Source organism: Apteryx mantelli, chromosome 1 (assembly GCF_036417845.1).
Source record: "Apteryx mantelli isolate bAptMan1 chromosome 1, bAptMan1.hap1, whole genome shotgun sequence".
NCBI lineage: Eukaryota > Metazoa > Chordata > Aves > Apterygiformes > Apterygidae > Apteryx > Apteryx mantelli.
In genome coordinates, this window is record NC_089978.1 from 92,123,240 (window position 1) to 92,139,785 (window position 16,546).

Sequence of the window (16,546 nt, forward strand, 5' to 3'; positions counted from 1 at the left end):
AGTGAGATCTTAACTTGCTTGTGAATAATCCATTGAAAATATCTTCAGTCATTTTCCTGGCACTCTGTTTTTGCATAGGTGCCCTTAACTGCTCTTACTGTTAAGACAGTTTCTTCTCCTCCTTTAGATCTAACCCAAACTTTTACATTCTCAGCTTCAAGCCAAAGCTCCTTGTCCTAATGTCTTCTGAGACTAAGTAATTCCCTTCTTTCATTTATATTGTTGCCCTGAAGGTTTTTGATTAATGCGTTTTACTGATTATGACGCCCTGTGTACAACATGGCCTTGGTGTTGTGCTAATTTGATTCCAATATTTTATAGCAATTCATGCTGGAGTTCCACAAGAGATGAAAAAGAGTAATTGCTCGCTTATCTCAGAAATTATCAAGATTTACCACTAATTCTCTCAATAACTCTGTTCCGCAAAGGAAAGTAAATGATGCTAACAGTGTGGAAATGCAGTTAATTTTCCAGTGATCAAAAGAGTACTACTAGTCACTCAATGGACTATTCTACAGTAAAGCTTGCTTTATAGCTATTGCTCATGTGTGCTCTCTGAAACCTTAGTAATCTCATTCTTTTTCTTTTTCCTCTTCTATTTTAGCTGATGGATGCACTGACTGGTCTGTGGATTACAAGAAATATCAAGTTCTAGTGGGAGAACCTGTTCGTATAAAATGTGCACTGTTTTATGGATATATTAGAGCTAATTACTCCCTAGCCCAAAGTGCTGGACTCAGTTTGATGTGGTACAAAAGCTCTGGACCTGGAGATTTCGAGGAACCTATAGCTTTTGATGGAACTAGAATGAGCAAAGAAGAAGACTCCATTTGGTTTCGGCCAACAGTGGTACAAGACAGCGGGCTTTATGCATGTGTTATAAGGTACTATATTTTAATATATTGCATTTTAATGACACAGATACCAACTGTGGGGATATTTACACTGAGACTTTTGTGGCAAAGAAAAATGCTTTCTGAGTATGTTCCCTTTTCTTCTCCTCTTGCTGTCCCTTTCCCTTTCATGCTTAAGTAGAAATTATTGTTGAATGAATGTGTTGAACATTTTAAATAATTTATAAAAAATTTGGCTATTTATAACAAAATGTAAAATTTTTACATCCAATCCCACCCATCATGGAATTCGTGTGTTCCTGCCTCTGCTTTGATTTAACTCTTACAATCAGTCTTCTAGTGCAAAAAATTCATTATGCAAATTCAAATGTAATTTTCCATGAATTTTCCTCAATTTTTTTAAATTCACCTTTTCATGTAAAATTTTGTGCCAGTTATTTTGTGCCAGGTTTCTACCACTTGTTGTAAAATGGTTGCATCGAGGAAAATGGAATATGATTATGGTAAAGTTTAGACATTTTTACAGACATATATCCTCCCCCATCATAGCTGGTTTGACCTGGTGATGGGTGCTGGGTGCCAGATATCTTCCAAAATTATTTAACCTTCTGGTGGATAAAGCCCTATCACCTTAACTTTGAATAGATTCCCATTCCTTCTTTGTGAGACAGATGTTCAGCTTCTTTCTGCATCTCTAAAGTGGTTTATACTGAGACATTGTTTCCAACTCTTTGCAATTAAAAAGATCATCTAGGCACTTTCATATTGTCTCACATTATATTTGTACGAGATGTGAAACTATGCAAATTGTGCATAAAAGATACAGGGAAGATTCAGTACTAATTATTCAATGAGTTGAAACAGTTGGTTATTGTACTTAGATGAACAGATGAAGCAGTGTTCCTCTCTGTCTCCATATCTATAAAAACAATTTTTCTACTCATAGGCTTTAGAAACTGTTAAAAAAGAAAAAAAAAATAAAGCAGCTGAGTGACTAGACTAGGAAGGCACAATGAAGCTATTCTGACATTGCAAAGGATATAAGAAAAATTGTTTCACCAATACCTGGAGAGTCTAGTGATGTTTAGAGTAAACTTTTCTGGGGCAGGGGGGTAGCAGGGAATGCTGTGTCGCATGTGGTATAGGAATTTTTTACTAGATGTGTTTTATAAACATTTGTTCTTTGGGCTCTTTACATAACCCATGAGGCATTCTGAATCACGTCATTTGTTCAATAGCATTTTCAGCAGGATTCTTCTGATGATGATTTTCTTAAAAAACAAAACAAAACTAAGCAAGTTATGCTGCTTAAGGAGAATATTTATTTATGTTTAGATGAATATGTTTTCAGATAAGTGTACAGCAGTAGCCATGAAAATGGAAACATTTATCTTTAATTATTCAATAGTGCTATTTGAAATACCATAATTAATCTCCTCTGCTTAGAAATAGAAAACCTTAAATATCTCATATTGCACTTTGCAGCAATTATGAATAAATGCTGAATTTAGATAATCAGCCTTTCTGTGAAATTTGCTTATCATATCAGCCTGTATTTATTCTCTTTATAAATGGATTTCTTTTTAATCTGGAGGTAAGGGCTTGTTCTAATTTGCTTTAGACAACATATTGCTTTTTTATCATATGCCTGATTGTCCAGCTGACAGTGATTGTATATAGATGGAAGATATATTAAAAAAAAATACTAATTTGTCCATTATCCTGAATGCTCTTATGAAGAGTTACAAAGCCTTTCAGTCTGAGTAGACCCACTGGAATAAGCAGGTATCAGCTAAAACATTGGTACAAAAAAGTCTGTGCTTGTTGTTACATCAAATTTTTAGTTTTAGATACTTCTGACAGAAACTTTCAATTGTATAATGAAGATGGTTATTGGTAGAAGAGAGGCAATCCTCATTTCGCAATCAGAGAAATACATTATTTTATCTGTGATTTATACTGACAGTTAAAGGATACTTTCAAATAGCACTGAATGCCCATGTAGAATCAAGTTTAAAACAGAGTACTTTAAGTTCCTGAGTTAAACATGTATTTGATATTTTTAATCAGAAAAAATAAAATGAATTACTCAGGAATATAGTGGTTCAGTTTTTTCTATTGTTCCTCCAGATTCTTACACTAGAAACTGATCATCTGATGAAAAATATGAGAGGTTGAATTGATGCAATCTGGCAAAATTACGTAGTCTATCTGTACTTGCAAAGTTATTGCTGTAGACATAGCTAGAAAAAGCTCTCACTTCCAATAGCTGTCTTCTGAAATCAGAATACTCAGCCCTGCTATCACTGTATACATTAATTTTGGTTGAGTATAACAAAGAATCGGGAGAAGGGGTAGTGAACAAGAATGATAATTTCTTGCAAGAAGCAAAATGGTGATTGCAGGGATGGGATTTAGGAAATTTTTCTTGCAGATCTGAAGTTTTTGTTTATTTTAATGAAGAGAGCTTTAAACACCTTCAGAATGATGTTATAGGCTATTTTAGTTTTGAAGACTGAGAAGCTCAGTGAGGAGGCAGAAAATGACCCAGTAGCAAACTGATGATCAACATGGTGCTTACAGTAACTTGTGAAGGAGAGCAGGGTGAAGAGAGGTGCATATAATGACAATAAGGGCAGACAGTGCAAATGGGCAAAAAGCAGACTGTGCTTTAAATAAATGGCTCTGCCTAGTTTTTATGTTCCAGACTTACTGCAAGGGGTGGAATAGTCCAGTACTTATTTTCTTTGCTCACCAGCTTGTTTCTTCTTCACAATTCTCTATCTTTGCTTCTGCCAACAATAGGGAAGAAAAATATATCTATTACACAGGGAGTGTAACTGCTGGAGACTAAAACTGCTGGAACAGACAGCATGGCAATAAATCAAGAATATTAAAAGGTTTTGGAAGGCTTTGTGGAACAAACTACTTTCTGACTACAGTAGAAACATTGGGTTTTCATTGAATAGAAAAGTGCACATTTTTAGAGGAATTAGTCTATGGATAATAGTGAAGGCTGACTCTTTTTACTCCAGAAGTGAAGAAATAACCTTCATCTTTGTTTGCTACTGCTTGCAATACTGTCATCTTTAATTTCTTATCTTCACCTTTCTTCCTATGGGAAGCTGATTGCCATAAGAAAATGCAGAACATTAAGACTGAGCCTTATTATCAAGGACCTGCTGCACACGCATAGCTAAGGGAGAGAATATAGACAGAGTTAAAAGTAGCTTTTCAGCTTACTATGGTCAATGAAAAGACTGTGAAGCTAACAAATGTATGGTCTTACACAGTGCTTTAAAGAAAGGAAATAATATAGTTTATTTTAGGTACAACAATGTGTCAGTGTGCTCACTGCAAACTTAAGGAAGCAGAAGTTGCAGAATATTAAGTCTTTCAGTGGGTGTGACATCACAAAATTATCTCTTATTTATCCTATATGGGCAGCAGCTAAAAGTAGATAGGCCACACAAAGAGTTAATGTACATATTCAACAAAAGCTCTCAGAAATTGTATTACGTCGGTACAGTGCAGTTTCTGTCAGACTTTGCCTCCTTTAATGTTGCAAAAAAGTTGAAATATTGTTGTTCTTGTCAAACTGACATCCCTTCATGTTTTCATCTTTTCCTTCCCTGCCTGGAAATTTTTATTACAGTATCTCTAATAATGGTCCAATCTAACATCCACTCAGGTCAGTGGGGGACGAGGAGAAGGCTGGATTGTTATTTATGTTAAGGTGCTACGATGGGTTGTATTGCAAAAGATGAAATAGGTTTCTGTGATTCATTCATCCAGAGTTTTACATTGCTATGTCAGTTAAATGGTGTCTAGAAATCATCTTTATCACCTCATACAGGGTATGTAGAAATTCAGATGTCTTTTTAAATCTGAATATACTTTTACCATCTAGTTACTCTGTTGCTTTTAAAATCATGTTTTAAAGCAAGGTTGCTTTTACGTCTCCAACTAGAAAATCTCACTGGTTAGACCTAGAGTTAATGTTTTTTTCCTCGTAGAAATCAGTGTCAACTTAAACCATTGTCCTCCATTTTTCCTTAATAATGGTGGTTCTACCATCTCAGTTGCTTCTCTGTAGACTGATGTGTTTGGATATTTATGAATGTTAATTGCTTTGGTAAGCTGAGATAGCTTACCAAATAGCATGGAGAAGAATGCATACCAGCAAGTATTACTAGTCTTTTTCCGATACATCAGAGTAGCTATAAAGTAAGCACTCAAGCCAGAAAGAAATAGGTAACCACAGAGGTTAACGTAATGCATTATAAATTACATTACAGATGTCTGTTAATTTTCATGAAATGCCTTTTCCAACTTTTAACCCGTTTAAAATAAACTCATTAGTTATTCATCAGCCTTAAAAATACTGCCTATAGTTCATTTGGTAATATTCAGCTTTGAAGGTTCAAATTCAGATTGGACTGCCAGGTTCAAGCTGGGAATAGCAACTATGATGGAAAAGGTTCAAATCTATTTTCCATGCCATTCAGAAACACAAATGAGCATCTGCTTGAAAATCTTTAACTATTTTTTAGTCACGTGCAAATCTAGCATTTTAGAGGAAAAGGAAAAGACTGAATTATTCAGAAAAGCTTATGGAGTTTTCTGTTTTTACTTCTGAAAGGGGAAAATAGAAACAACCCTAAGGTGCTAAAACAAAGTCAGAGCATTGGCCAGTTCTGTATTTAGCTTCATTACCCTTGCTATGGCCTTGTACATGTGAAGATAGAGATCTCAAACATAACAGTGCTTCTAACTCATTTTTAAGGTGAGCTTTAATCTTTGCTGTTTAGCTATCCTTTTAAATATCTCTGCTCAACTTAACAGCAGTTGCATCTTTTATTTTTATATTTACATATACATATATGTTTACAAACACACACATTCTGTTGCTGAATTACATAGTTTCCCTGCCATATAGTTCAGTTAATATATAATTTCTGTTTGAGATAGGAATAGAAAACCTTTAGATGTATTTTAAACAGTAACTTTCTCAATATAATTTGCTACTAAAACTTCTTCAAATTATTTTAAAAAAATCAGAGGCTGGGAGATTGCACAAGACTTTATTTGTAATGTTGTTCTTCTGTTTTAGTCTGAGGCATGATTTGAAAAAAAAACTGTGATGGGTGTGAATTTATGAAAAAAATAGTCCTGTATCTTCATCGTGGAAAAATTCATTTCCATTTACATAGCATAAGATTAATTTGTTAGGTAGGATGTGTTCCAATATTTTTGTACTTGAAGATGATCAACATAGGTTTTCTGTACTTTAGCAGACCTAAATTTGACAGATCCTGACAATTAACCAATGTAACCAGTTAACTATTTAGTTATAGGTGACTAGTTAAAATAATTGCAATTATATGAAGATGCATTATTATTATTAGGACATAGTAATTTTGTGAAATAAACATGAAGTTATAAATATGAAGTTTAAAATAAAAGTATAAGCAGTATATTTTTAGAGAAAATCCTCTTTGTTTTGGGGAAAAAAATGGAAGTGGCTATGTAGCCTTCCCCTCCTGGAGTTACTTGTTCAATTACTAGGATTCATTCAGATACAACGAAGTCTTGTTCTATTCATTTTATGAAGATTTAAAAATAAATATCTATTTACATATACAATTCTATTGGTTCCTGACATTGTACACGGTCATATTATGTATATACACAATTGTTCAATCCATTATCAGAAGTATTGAATACTGAATGTGTAAGGAAATCTTTGCTTTGGTGTAGGAAATGGTGAGCCTAAGAAAATATAATGAATTTTTCATAAACTTTGTGCAAGTACTATTTCTAAATCATCTTGAATAATGTAAAAGCTGTTTACAAATGGGAATTACCATTTCATGATACCAGTCATTTCTAAAATCTGTTTTACTGTAGGAGGGCTTTTCCTCTGGTCATAAATACGTATAAATATTTTTATTTCTTTATAAAATTTTACCAATGACTAGGTTAACATAGGCAAGTCATGAAATATAAAATAGCTTTGTTTCAGAAAAGAGTAAGTGTTCAGATAACAACTAGACATGAAATCTGAATGAAAATCCAAAACAAAAAAGAAAAATAGGTAGAACTGAAGTCTTACGGAAGTTCATTTTACAAGTTCAAAAATATGGTGTTTCCCAAATGAAATATGCTGCATGGGATCCCTGGTTACATTTAATTGTGCCAGTAACAAAGAAATCTGACAATGGATGAGAGAACTGAACTTGCTTAAATGAAGACCAAATAAGCTAGCAATACAGAGAAATAACTCTCAGAAGAGCTATTCTATTAATTCCTTTAAGTAAATATAATCACAGCAGTAATTAACAGAAAAAGAGCACTGGAAACAGATTAAAAATGACTCTAAAGTAATTTGGAATGCAGACTTGCATGTTTTCATGATTTAAGTTTATTGTGATGTTTCTGTTTCTGAGTGAAGCCCAGAGGTCCCCTTTTAGAGCAGTGATCCACACAAAGAATTTCGTTTTGAAAGCTTTAACAAATACACATTCATAGCAATATGGGAAGAAACCTGAGGGGATGGAAAAGGAAGAATAGAAAGAAATAAGAACAGAGATGTCTGCCCCGTCTGAGTTGCACAATGTTTGAACTGCCATTGCAGCTCTTTGAAGAGAAGTCATCAAGCCTGACAGCCTCTTGAAGTGGTGGGCAAGTTCAGGAGAACATTTACCACGTGCAGGACTGGCGCCTTCTTAGGTGCCTTCCCTTTGCCTTGCCAGGGATTGGGGAGAGCAGACCAGGCAGTTGACCCTGTTTTTCTTCTGGTCAATTTCTGAGCTCGTCTGAACTTTTTCCAAGGTCTTCTCCTTCTGTGAAGGTGTTCTTTAACCATAGCAAGGTCTCTTGTGGTGGTCAAGGTGTGACTCCTTTTCTAGTGCATGCTTGGCTAGATTAGTAAGAGATCCAATGGTTTAAAATTTTTTCATTGCAACTCTACAGAAGATGATTTGGTGATTATGAATATAACTTTCAGGTTGACATTAGGAATTTATGTAGGTTGGATTGCTGGGGCTTACCCCAAGTGCCCTGTACAGATGGGAGAAGTAGTTGCTAGTTGCCAGAAACGAAGGAGATCTGGGATTTTCTTGGTGAAGTTGACGCTTTTGGGAAGCAAGGTGGATTGGAGACTCCTCTTTCACCATTCTTCACCCTCTGATCCTGCAGGGAGTCAGCGTCTGCCATTAGCAGCGTTGTGGTATGTGGGAAATACCTTTTGACTCTGTTAGGACAAAACAAACACCCAAGACAGAAGAGGTAAACAGGCGAGCACGGAGAACCTCTTCTCATTGTTAGATTAATAGAAATTATGCAGGCTGCTGCAACTCTGTCACGTGCGTCTGCTATTGGCTTGTCTCAGTGAGAACTTGCATTTAAAAAAAATGTCATGGTAGTGATTAGATAAAGGAGCAATATGATCTTTACAATAGACAGAGTTATGATTTTAAATGAATAGTTTTGCTGGACTAGATGTAAGCAAGGCTGAGAACTAAGAGAGACAAACTAGAGAGTAGTTTTAGGTGAGAGTTCATTAAAGAATACATTAATTTATAGAGGAGGAAAATAGGTAATGGCTGTACTTGTACAGAATAAGGGAATGGTTTTGATATTGGGAAAGAAAAAAATTGGTATCTTTGACTGGACAGAAGTTATTGTTAATGCCCCATTTTAAGGACTCTGAACTTACTCAGGTGGCAAAGACAATGCTTGAGAAGAGAATTATTTGAAGAAAAGCCTTTGATGTGATACCAAGTTTCTTTTACCATTCATTCTTTTGTTGCTATTTGCAGAAATATATTAATGTAACAATTTATTCTGTTGTTTACATCATTCTACTAGCCTATTAATTTCTGAGAGTACTTTTAGCAAACCAGTTTCACTTGCCTTACTTTGATTGTGATGTTTCTTCTTGTTACAACTAAGTTAGTATTTCTGACCAAAATGGCAACATCTCAGTCTCATTTCACTATAATAATAAAATTTGTCTGTGATGTCTGTTTTTGCAGTTGGAACTTAAGAGATAAAAATGCTAACCTATGGTGAGGTTGCATTAATGATGCATTGCTTGTAATAAGAAATAGAGCTTCTCTTTCATTAAACTGAAGGCAATATCTTGCCCATTTTAGACTCTCCTGCTAACTAATTTCATCCATCTTAGAAAAGGAGCAAAAAGTATATGAAATTATGGAAGAAGTGGCCTAACAGCTATCCTTTTAACAGATGTGGGTGAAGGAGAAAATACAGATAAAGTTAATTCCAGATATTTGGTATTTAAGTCAATAGTAGATAATTTTCCTCTAGGCACTAGAGAAAATGGAAGACAAAGGCAAAGAAGTAAAATCATTTTTGCATATTTTCAAAACAATAGCTTCAAATTTTTCTTTGTCTTCAGAGACTGTTTATAGATTTCTTCCTATTTCCTTTAACAGAATGCAAAGCAACCAAGTTGTATAACTGGTAACAACAGGGCCTCCTACTTTCTATATAACCATTTATGTTCACTCTTAACATCTTATTTCAAACTGTATTTTGATCCTGTCATGCAAATGTTTGCTTCTATGTATATAAACAGCCAGCAGGTATGGAATTCAGTTTAAATATCTACATGTGAACTGTTTTCTTCTTTCACTGCTGTTATTCTTCACAGGTGAGAGAGCAATTTAGCTCAACTTAAAATAGATATCTAAGGCCTGACTGAGTTACACAGAGATAGGTATCTAATGCTATTTTAGAGGTGCGAGGAGCATATCCAGGACGTTTGCAAGGGTCTAGCATATCTGGCACAGGAACTGCAGGAGGCTGGACAGGATACCATTTAACATCCCAGATACCACTACACACCACTGCTTAGGTAAATGAATTGAGTCTTTTGTGGCTTTTCCCCTGAATCATTTGGTAGGGCTCCATCAGCTACACTGGCAGTTACAGTAGTAGTTTACACATAGCACACAGGTATGTGAGTCTTAGTGAATCATTGAAATGAAAGGTTGTGAACTGAAAATCACAACCTAAATTAACTTCATTTGTATACTCATGCCACATACTTTGAAATGCATCGGCTGAGCTGAAAGTTAAGGAACATATCCCTGTGTTTTGTGCTATGCCATGAGACTGATATTTTAGAATATTAAATTTATTTGAAGAGGCTATAATTTAAGAATGTAAAGTGATTGAATTAATTTATGATCTAAATTCTTGTGAAATGCAAATCTAAAATAGTGACTGAGGCTCCCAAAATTCATCAAGCTGACTTAAAAGCCATGAGTTCAACAAACAAGACATTTTTCTGCAGTTAGATTAACATTTCCAAGGTTTCTGCACAAATAAATATTAGAAATGCTCCTTTAGAAAAGAGGAAGAAAAGCAGCAGCTGAGATTCTTTAGTCAGACTCCAGGATGCATCAAATATTAAATGACTTGTGGTGAAGTTGTACAAGACTTTTTCAGAAGGGGTCAAAATGGAAAGGGTATGTGTGCTGTAACACAGGAAGATTACAAATATGGAAGAGAGACAGAAGGGAACCTGCTTACCTACTATTTTCTGGTGCCACAATGGTAGGAAGAAGTAAAGTTGGGAAGAATGTGGTGTGTTTTCAGGATGTCTCTGGAACAGCTCAAGCCACCCCTTGTTTCCCACAGCAATTAATTAGACTCTTCCCCCCAAACCAAAGCTGACCTTAAACCAGTTCTACCAGTGCCCTGAGATACTTTCACGATACTTCTTCTGATCCTTGCTTCTGTCTTCTCTCCCTTTCAATAAATCAGAGAAGGGTACCCAGTACAACCAAAAATGAATAAGAGGTTGGGTGGCCCCCAGCAAGCAGGAGATGGAAAAGGTGGAGCCCAGACTTTTCCCGATCTGCAAAGACCTGGAGAAAAAACATGACTGCTGCCCCTCTTTCTCTTTCTCTCCCCTTCAAGCTCCTTCTCTATCTTGATCAAATTGCAAAACTTTCAGGTTTCCAGACCTATGAGTTCCTGTTTTTTCTGCTACAGGAAGTAAGCAGAAAGAAATCTTCCAGGCAAGTCCTCGGGCTGGGGTTTTATTATGTCAAGGAGACCAAGTAAATTCCAAGTCATAAAGCAGTGTGTGTTACAAGTCCTAAAGATGGGCTGATATGAAGAAAGAGAAAATTGAGTAAATGTAAGTGGAGAGCATGGTGATAAAAAATCAAAAAAAGACGAATGATTTTTTTCATATCTTACCTATGAGGAGAAATATTTCAAGTAAATTTAGATGCAGACCAAGCAGACATTTGGAAACTTGTTATTGTAAGAACAAAATCATTGAAGGGGAAAAGAGTGGCAAAAGTTTCCATGAAAAATATGTAGAATGTAGTGAAGTAAAAACATATCTTTTTGTTTAAATTTTCCAGTATGTCTAATAGATTCTTTTCTGGTAGTCTGGTTAAATAATTTTTCTAAAGTTCTAGCTCCTAGTGAAAAGTCCCTGCAAGAGATTTTTAGCTTTCATTTTTCTGAAAAGAACTTTTAATGGTAGTATCATTGTTCCAGAGGAAAACTGGAAATCAGTGAATCATAAAAATTAAAACCGAAGAAAGCTTAAAAGACATCACTTAGCACATACGGTTGGCTCAAGGTTTCTCTGAACTTTCGTCAGGAATAAGTACCTGGTTCTCATTAGCAATACATACATGAAAATGAGTTATATCAACTATGCTACATGACCAAAATGCAAAGTTTTAATTGTAAGAAGACTAGAGAAATACAAAAAAGGGGAATAATTGCAAGATAAAAGACTGTCTTGATTATTTTGAGCCTGACATCAGTGGTTTTCAACATAACAAATTTTGTGCCTGTTCTTTTCAAAAAAATTAAAAGTATCTCTCATCAAAAAGATACAAGACGCTAAGTCAGGGGTGGAGGGAAAAAATGGGTGAAGAAGAAATTGAAGAATAAATATATTAGTCTGCAGAATGTTAAATGCAAGTTATTGATATTCTTTTCCTGGAAAGCCTTGTTCTGATTTGTTTTGGTTTCACTTTTTTTCTTTCAGTCTCCAAGGTCTTCCATAAAGTAATAAAGAAATCCCTCAGGTTCTTTCTAATCATGTCTTTAAACAATTTTTGAGTGGTTTATATTGATGAAGCCTGTGGATTTTATTTATTTTCACTGCAGCAAGGTTTTGTTACATGGGAATGGTCTTAAAGAGTGTTGTCTATTAAGATGCAAGTGTTAATTTATCATAGTTAGTATGTTTTTAGAGGTATCATCCAGTAGTCACAGATGTTTTGATCAAAATGCTCTAATCGGAAATTCTACCAACAAAAACAGAAACATGAGAAAAGTTCCCAAGGCAAGTCTCAGGTATCTATTAATACTACTACTGGAAAGACTATGCATCATTATTCTGTTAATAATGATATTTAACATTCATGTAATGCTTTTTTTCCTTATTCAGAATGTAATTAGACATTGAAGGTCGGGGGCAGCCTTGGCTGCAGTGACCACGAGATGGTGGAGTTCAGGATCCTGCGAGGAGGAAGCAGGGCAATAAGTAGGATCGCAACCCTAGACTTCAGGAGAGCAAACTTTGGCCTCTTTAGGGACCTACTTGGAGGAATCCCATGGGTTAGAGCCCTAGAAGGAAGGGGCATTCAAGAGAGCTGGTTAATATTCAAACATCACTTCCTCCAGGCTCAAGAGCGGTGCATCCCTATGAGTAGGAAGTCAAGCAAAGGAGGTAGGAGACCTGCATGGATGAGCAAGGAGCTCCTGGCAAAACTCAGCCAGAAGAAGGACGTATACAGAAAGTGGAAAGGGGGACAGGCCACTTGGGAGGAATATAGGAACGTTGTCAGAGTATGCAGGGATGTGACGAGGAAGGCTAAGGCCTGTTTGGAATTAAATCTGGCGAGAGATGTCAAGGAGAGCAAGAAGGGCTTCTTCAAATACATCAGTAGCAAGAGGACGACGAGGGAAAATGTGGGCCCTTTGCTGAATGGGGTGGGTGCCCTGGTGACGAAGGATGCAGAGAAGGCAGAGTTACTGAATGCCTTCTTTGCTTCAGTCTTTACTGCTGAGGCCAGCCCTCAGGAACCCCAGACCCTGGAGGCAAGAGAGAAAGTCTGGAGAAAGGAAGACTTTCCCTTGGTGGAGGAGGAGTGGGTTAGAGATCATTTAAGCAAACCTGACACCCACAAATCCATGGGCCCTGATGGGATGCACCCACGAGTGCTGAGGGAGCTGGCGGATGTCATTGCTAAGCCACTCTCCATCATCTTTGAAAGGTCATGGAGAACAGGAGAGGTGCCTGAAGACTGGAAGAAAGCCAATGTCACCCCAGTCTTCAAAAAGGGCAAGAAGGAGGACCCAGGGAACTACAGGCCTGTCAGCCTCACCTGCATCCTTGGAAAGGTGATGGAGCAGCTCATCCTGGAGGCCATCTCCAAGCATGTGGAGGACAAGAAGGTGATCAGGAGTAGTCAGCATGGCTTCACCAAGGGGAAATCGTGCCTAACCAATCTGATAGCCTTCTATGATGGAATGACTGGCTGGGTGGATGAGGGGAGAGCAGTGGATGTTGTCTACCTTGACTTCAGCAAGGCTTTTCACACTGTCTCCCATAACATCCTCATAGACAAGCTCAGGAAGTGTGGGCTAGATGAGTGGACAGTGAAGTGGATTGAGAACTGGCTGAATGGCAGAGCTCAGAGGGTTGTGATCAGCGGCGCAGAGTCTAGTTGGAGGCCTGCAGCTAGCGGTGTCCCCCAGGGGTCAGTACTGGGTCCAGTCTTGTTCAACTTCTTCATCAATGACCTGGATGAAGGCACAGAGTGCACCCTCAGCAAGTTTGCTGACGATACAAAACTGGGAGGAGTGGCTGATACGCCAGAGGGCTGTGCTGCCATTCAGAGAGACCTGGACAGGCTGGAGAGGTGGGCGGAGAGGAACCTCATGAAGTTCAACAAAGGGAAGTGCAGGATCCTGCACCTAGGGAGGAATAACCCCATGCACCAGTACAGGTTGGGGGTTGACCTGCTGGAAAGCAGCTCTGCCGAGAAGGACCTGGGAGTGCTGGTGGACACCAAGTTAAGCATGAGGCAGCAATGTGCCCTTGTGGCCAAGAAGGCCAATGGTATCCTGGGGTGCATGAGGAAGAGTGTTGCCAGCAGGTCGAGGGAGGTGATCCTCCCCCTCTACTCAGCCCTGCTGAGGCCACATCTAGAGTACTGCGTCCAGTTCTGGGCTCCCCAGGACAAGAGGGATGTGGCACTACTGGAGCAAGTCCAGCGAAGGGCTCCTAAGATGATTAGGGGACTGGAGCATCTCTCTTATGAGGAAAGACTGAGAGAGCTGGGCCTGTTTAGCTTGGAGAAGAGAAGGCTGAGAGGAGATCTTATCAATGTGTACAAGTATCTGAAGGGAGGGTGTCGAGAGGATGGAGCCAGACTCTTTTCAGTGGTGCCCAGTGACAGGACGCGAGGCAACGGGCACAAACTGAAACACAGGCAGTTCCATCTGAACATGAGGAAAAACTTCTTCACTGTGAGGGTGACAGAGCACTGGAACAGGTTGCCCAGAGAGGTGGTGGAGTCTCCTTCTCTGGAGATATTCAAAACACGCCTGGATGCAATCCTGTGCAATATGTTCTAGGTGACCCTGTTTGAGCAGGGGGGTTGGACTAGATGATCTCCAGAGGTCCCTTCCAACCTCAGCGATTCTGTGATTCTGTGATTGGCTGTCTCATGGAGATGGTAGAGTTAATTGTTAACCATATTGCTGAAGAAGAAAAGTGATGAGCTGGACCCTCAGGATAGTAATTATCTTGAAAAACGGTTAATGGATGTTACCGTGTATATTTCCTGTGACTGATCAAAATGGAATTTGGATGAAGTATTTTTAAAAATACTTTGGTCAATACTAATTTGTTTCAGTAGCATCTGTTTTCAAATGTTCATATCTGTTAAAATACATATGAATATGATGTGTGACCCAAACAGTTTATGATCTTATCAGATGGATGATAGTTGGTGACCAGAGAGAGAACTGGAGGAAAAAAGAACATATAGTTTTTTACGCAGCATGTATATGAATGAAATATTGCCTTGGAAGCATGAGGCACGAGTAGAAGCAAGTTAATTCTCAAGTCTGGCAATGTCAAGTAGCAAGTTTTTCATAGAGGTCATGGTGCAGATGAAACAACAGTAGTGTAGCGTGAAGAGGGTAGAGTACTTGCAGAAGTACTTGGAGGAGTCATGCCAGACCTTGGTGACTTTGTTTGATGTGGTAGAAATAATAAAGTGAGATCTTATAATAACTTATAAATCATTTGGTTTCAAAGAATGTCTCTTTTTCTTATTCTACATTGATAAAGTCAGAGTTCACACATAAGTGTAAGATAAATATTTATCCATGTTTGCAATGACTATATTTCACAATGAATTCTTTGACCACTTCCAATGGTGTCTGTAGAATGACTAACTTTAAAGTGTAGCTTCTGGAGTAAATATATCCATACTCGATGGTAGTCTGAAATCTGTGAATTTACAGAATTTTTTTAATGTCTTCCAGACATAAAACTTAAAAGCAGACTTGGCAAATAAAATTATTTGTGGCACTGAAAACAATATTGTGTAAATATTCCCACTATAGAGGAAAACTAATGCTTTTTTTGTATTCGGTTCTTGCTTAGTGCTACCATCTGTCAAGTTGCATAGCCTTGCACTGCTAATTGCAAAGGTGATGGGATTGACCCAGTGAATCTTGAGATACTTAACTACAGAGGCTGAGAAGATGATGATCTAAGGTCAAAGTTGTTTGTATAATCTTAATTCAGCCTTTTAATGCAGTAAGCATTATGATACAGCCTTTGAGTGATAAATTTGGACTTCACTCAGAAAATTAATCAAGATTGAACAGTGAGGATGGCTACCATTTTCAAGCTCTCTGCTTCACTTGTTGCATGAGTTAGTGTGTGCATGTGTGTGCATAAATATATACATAAGTACACACACACACACACACACATCTGTTCATACACACCAACGTATACATACATATGTGCATACACAGTGAATGAGGAAGTGAATTAAAGGCAAGAAGGGATAGTCTTATGATTACAGCTGATAAATACAGCCCTGAAAACTGGACTTAATTTTTGTCTGTCATTGAGTTCCCATGTGATTCCGACTAAGGCCATGGAACCAGTTTGGTCTCGCTCTTTTGGGGGTTACCATTTGGTTTCTGGCCAGTCTTTTTAGGTTGCACTGCTTAGAATCCCAGTAAAGGCATTCTTTCAACTTTTTTTCTTTAATACTATGATAATAATAAAAACAGTGCAAATTAAATTTGTCGATCAGTAGGAAATCTTTATGATAAGAAGTTTCCATGATTTTGACATCTATTTTTTCACCCTTGCATTCTTCATCTTGACATAAGCAATTTAAAATATGTGGCAACAAAGATAAGGGGACTTTTTTTGGTGAAGTTGTTTGAACTGGGTCAAATTTTAAACATATATTTGTTGTCTGAGAATTAAAAAGATCCAAAAGGAATTTATTTAATGGAATTATCTAATGGAATTTTAAAAGAGTGGTATATGTAAAAATAAATGAATAAGCTAGTTAAAAAGTAGTGTCAAAAATTTAAAATACATTCTCTTTTTTGCCTGATATGTTAAGTTGCTTTATGATAGC

At 37.3% G+C, this 16,546-nt stretch overlaps 1 protein-coding gene across 1 annotated transcript in view; it reads left to right on the forward strand.

The window, feature by feature from the left end:
- The window catches only part of IL1RAPL1 (interleukin 1 receptor accessory protein like 1), a 773,158-nt gene that overhangs the window by 417,198 nt on the left and 339,414 nt on the right, over positions 1 to 16,546 (forward strand). The window contains exon 3 of the mRNA XM_013961862.2: positions 605 to 884. Within this exon, the coding sequence (XP_013817316.1) occupies positions 605 to 884 (280 nt within the window). The remainder of the gene's footprint in view (positions 1 to 604; positions 885 to 16,546) is intronic.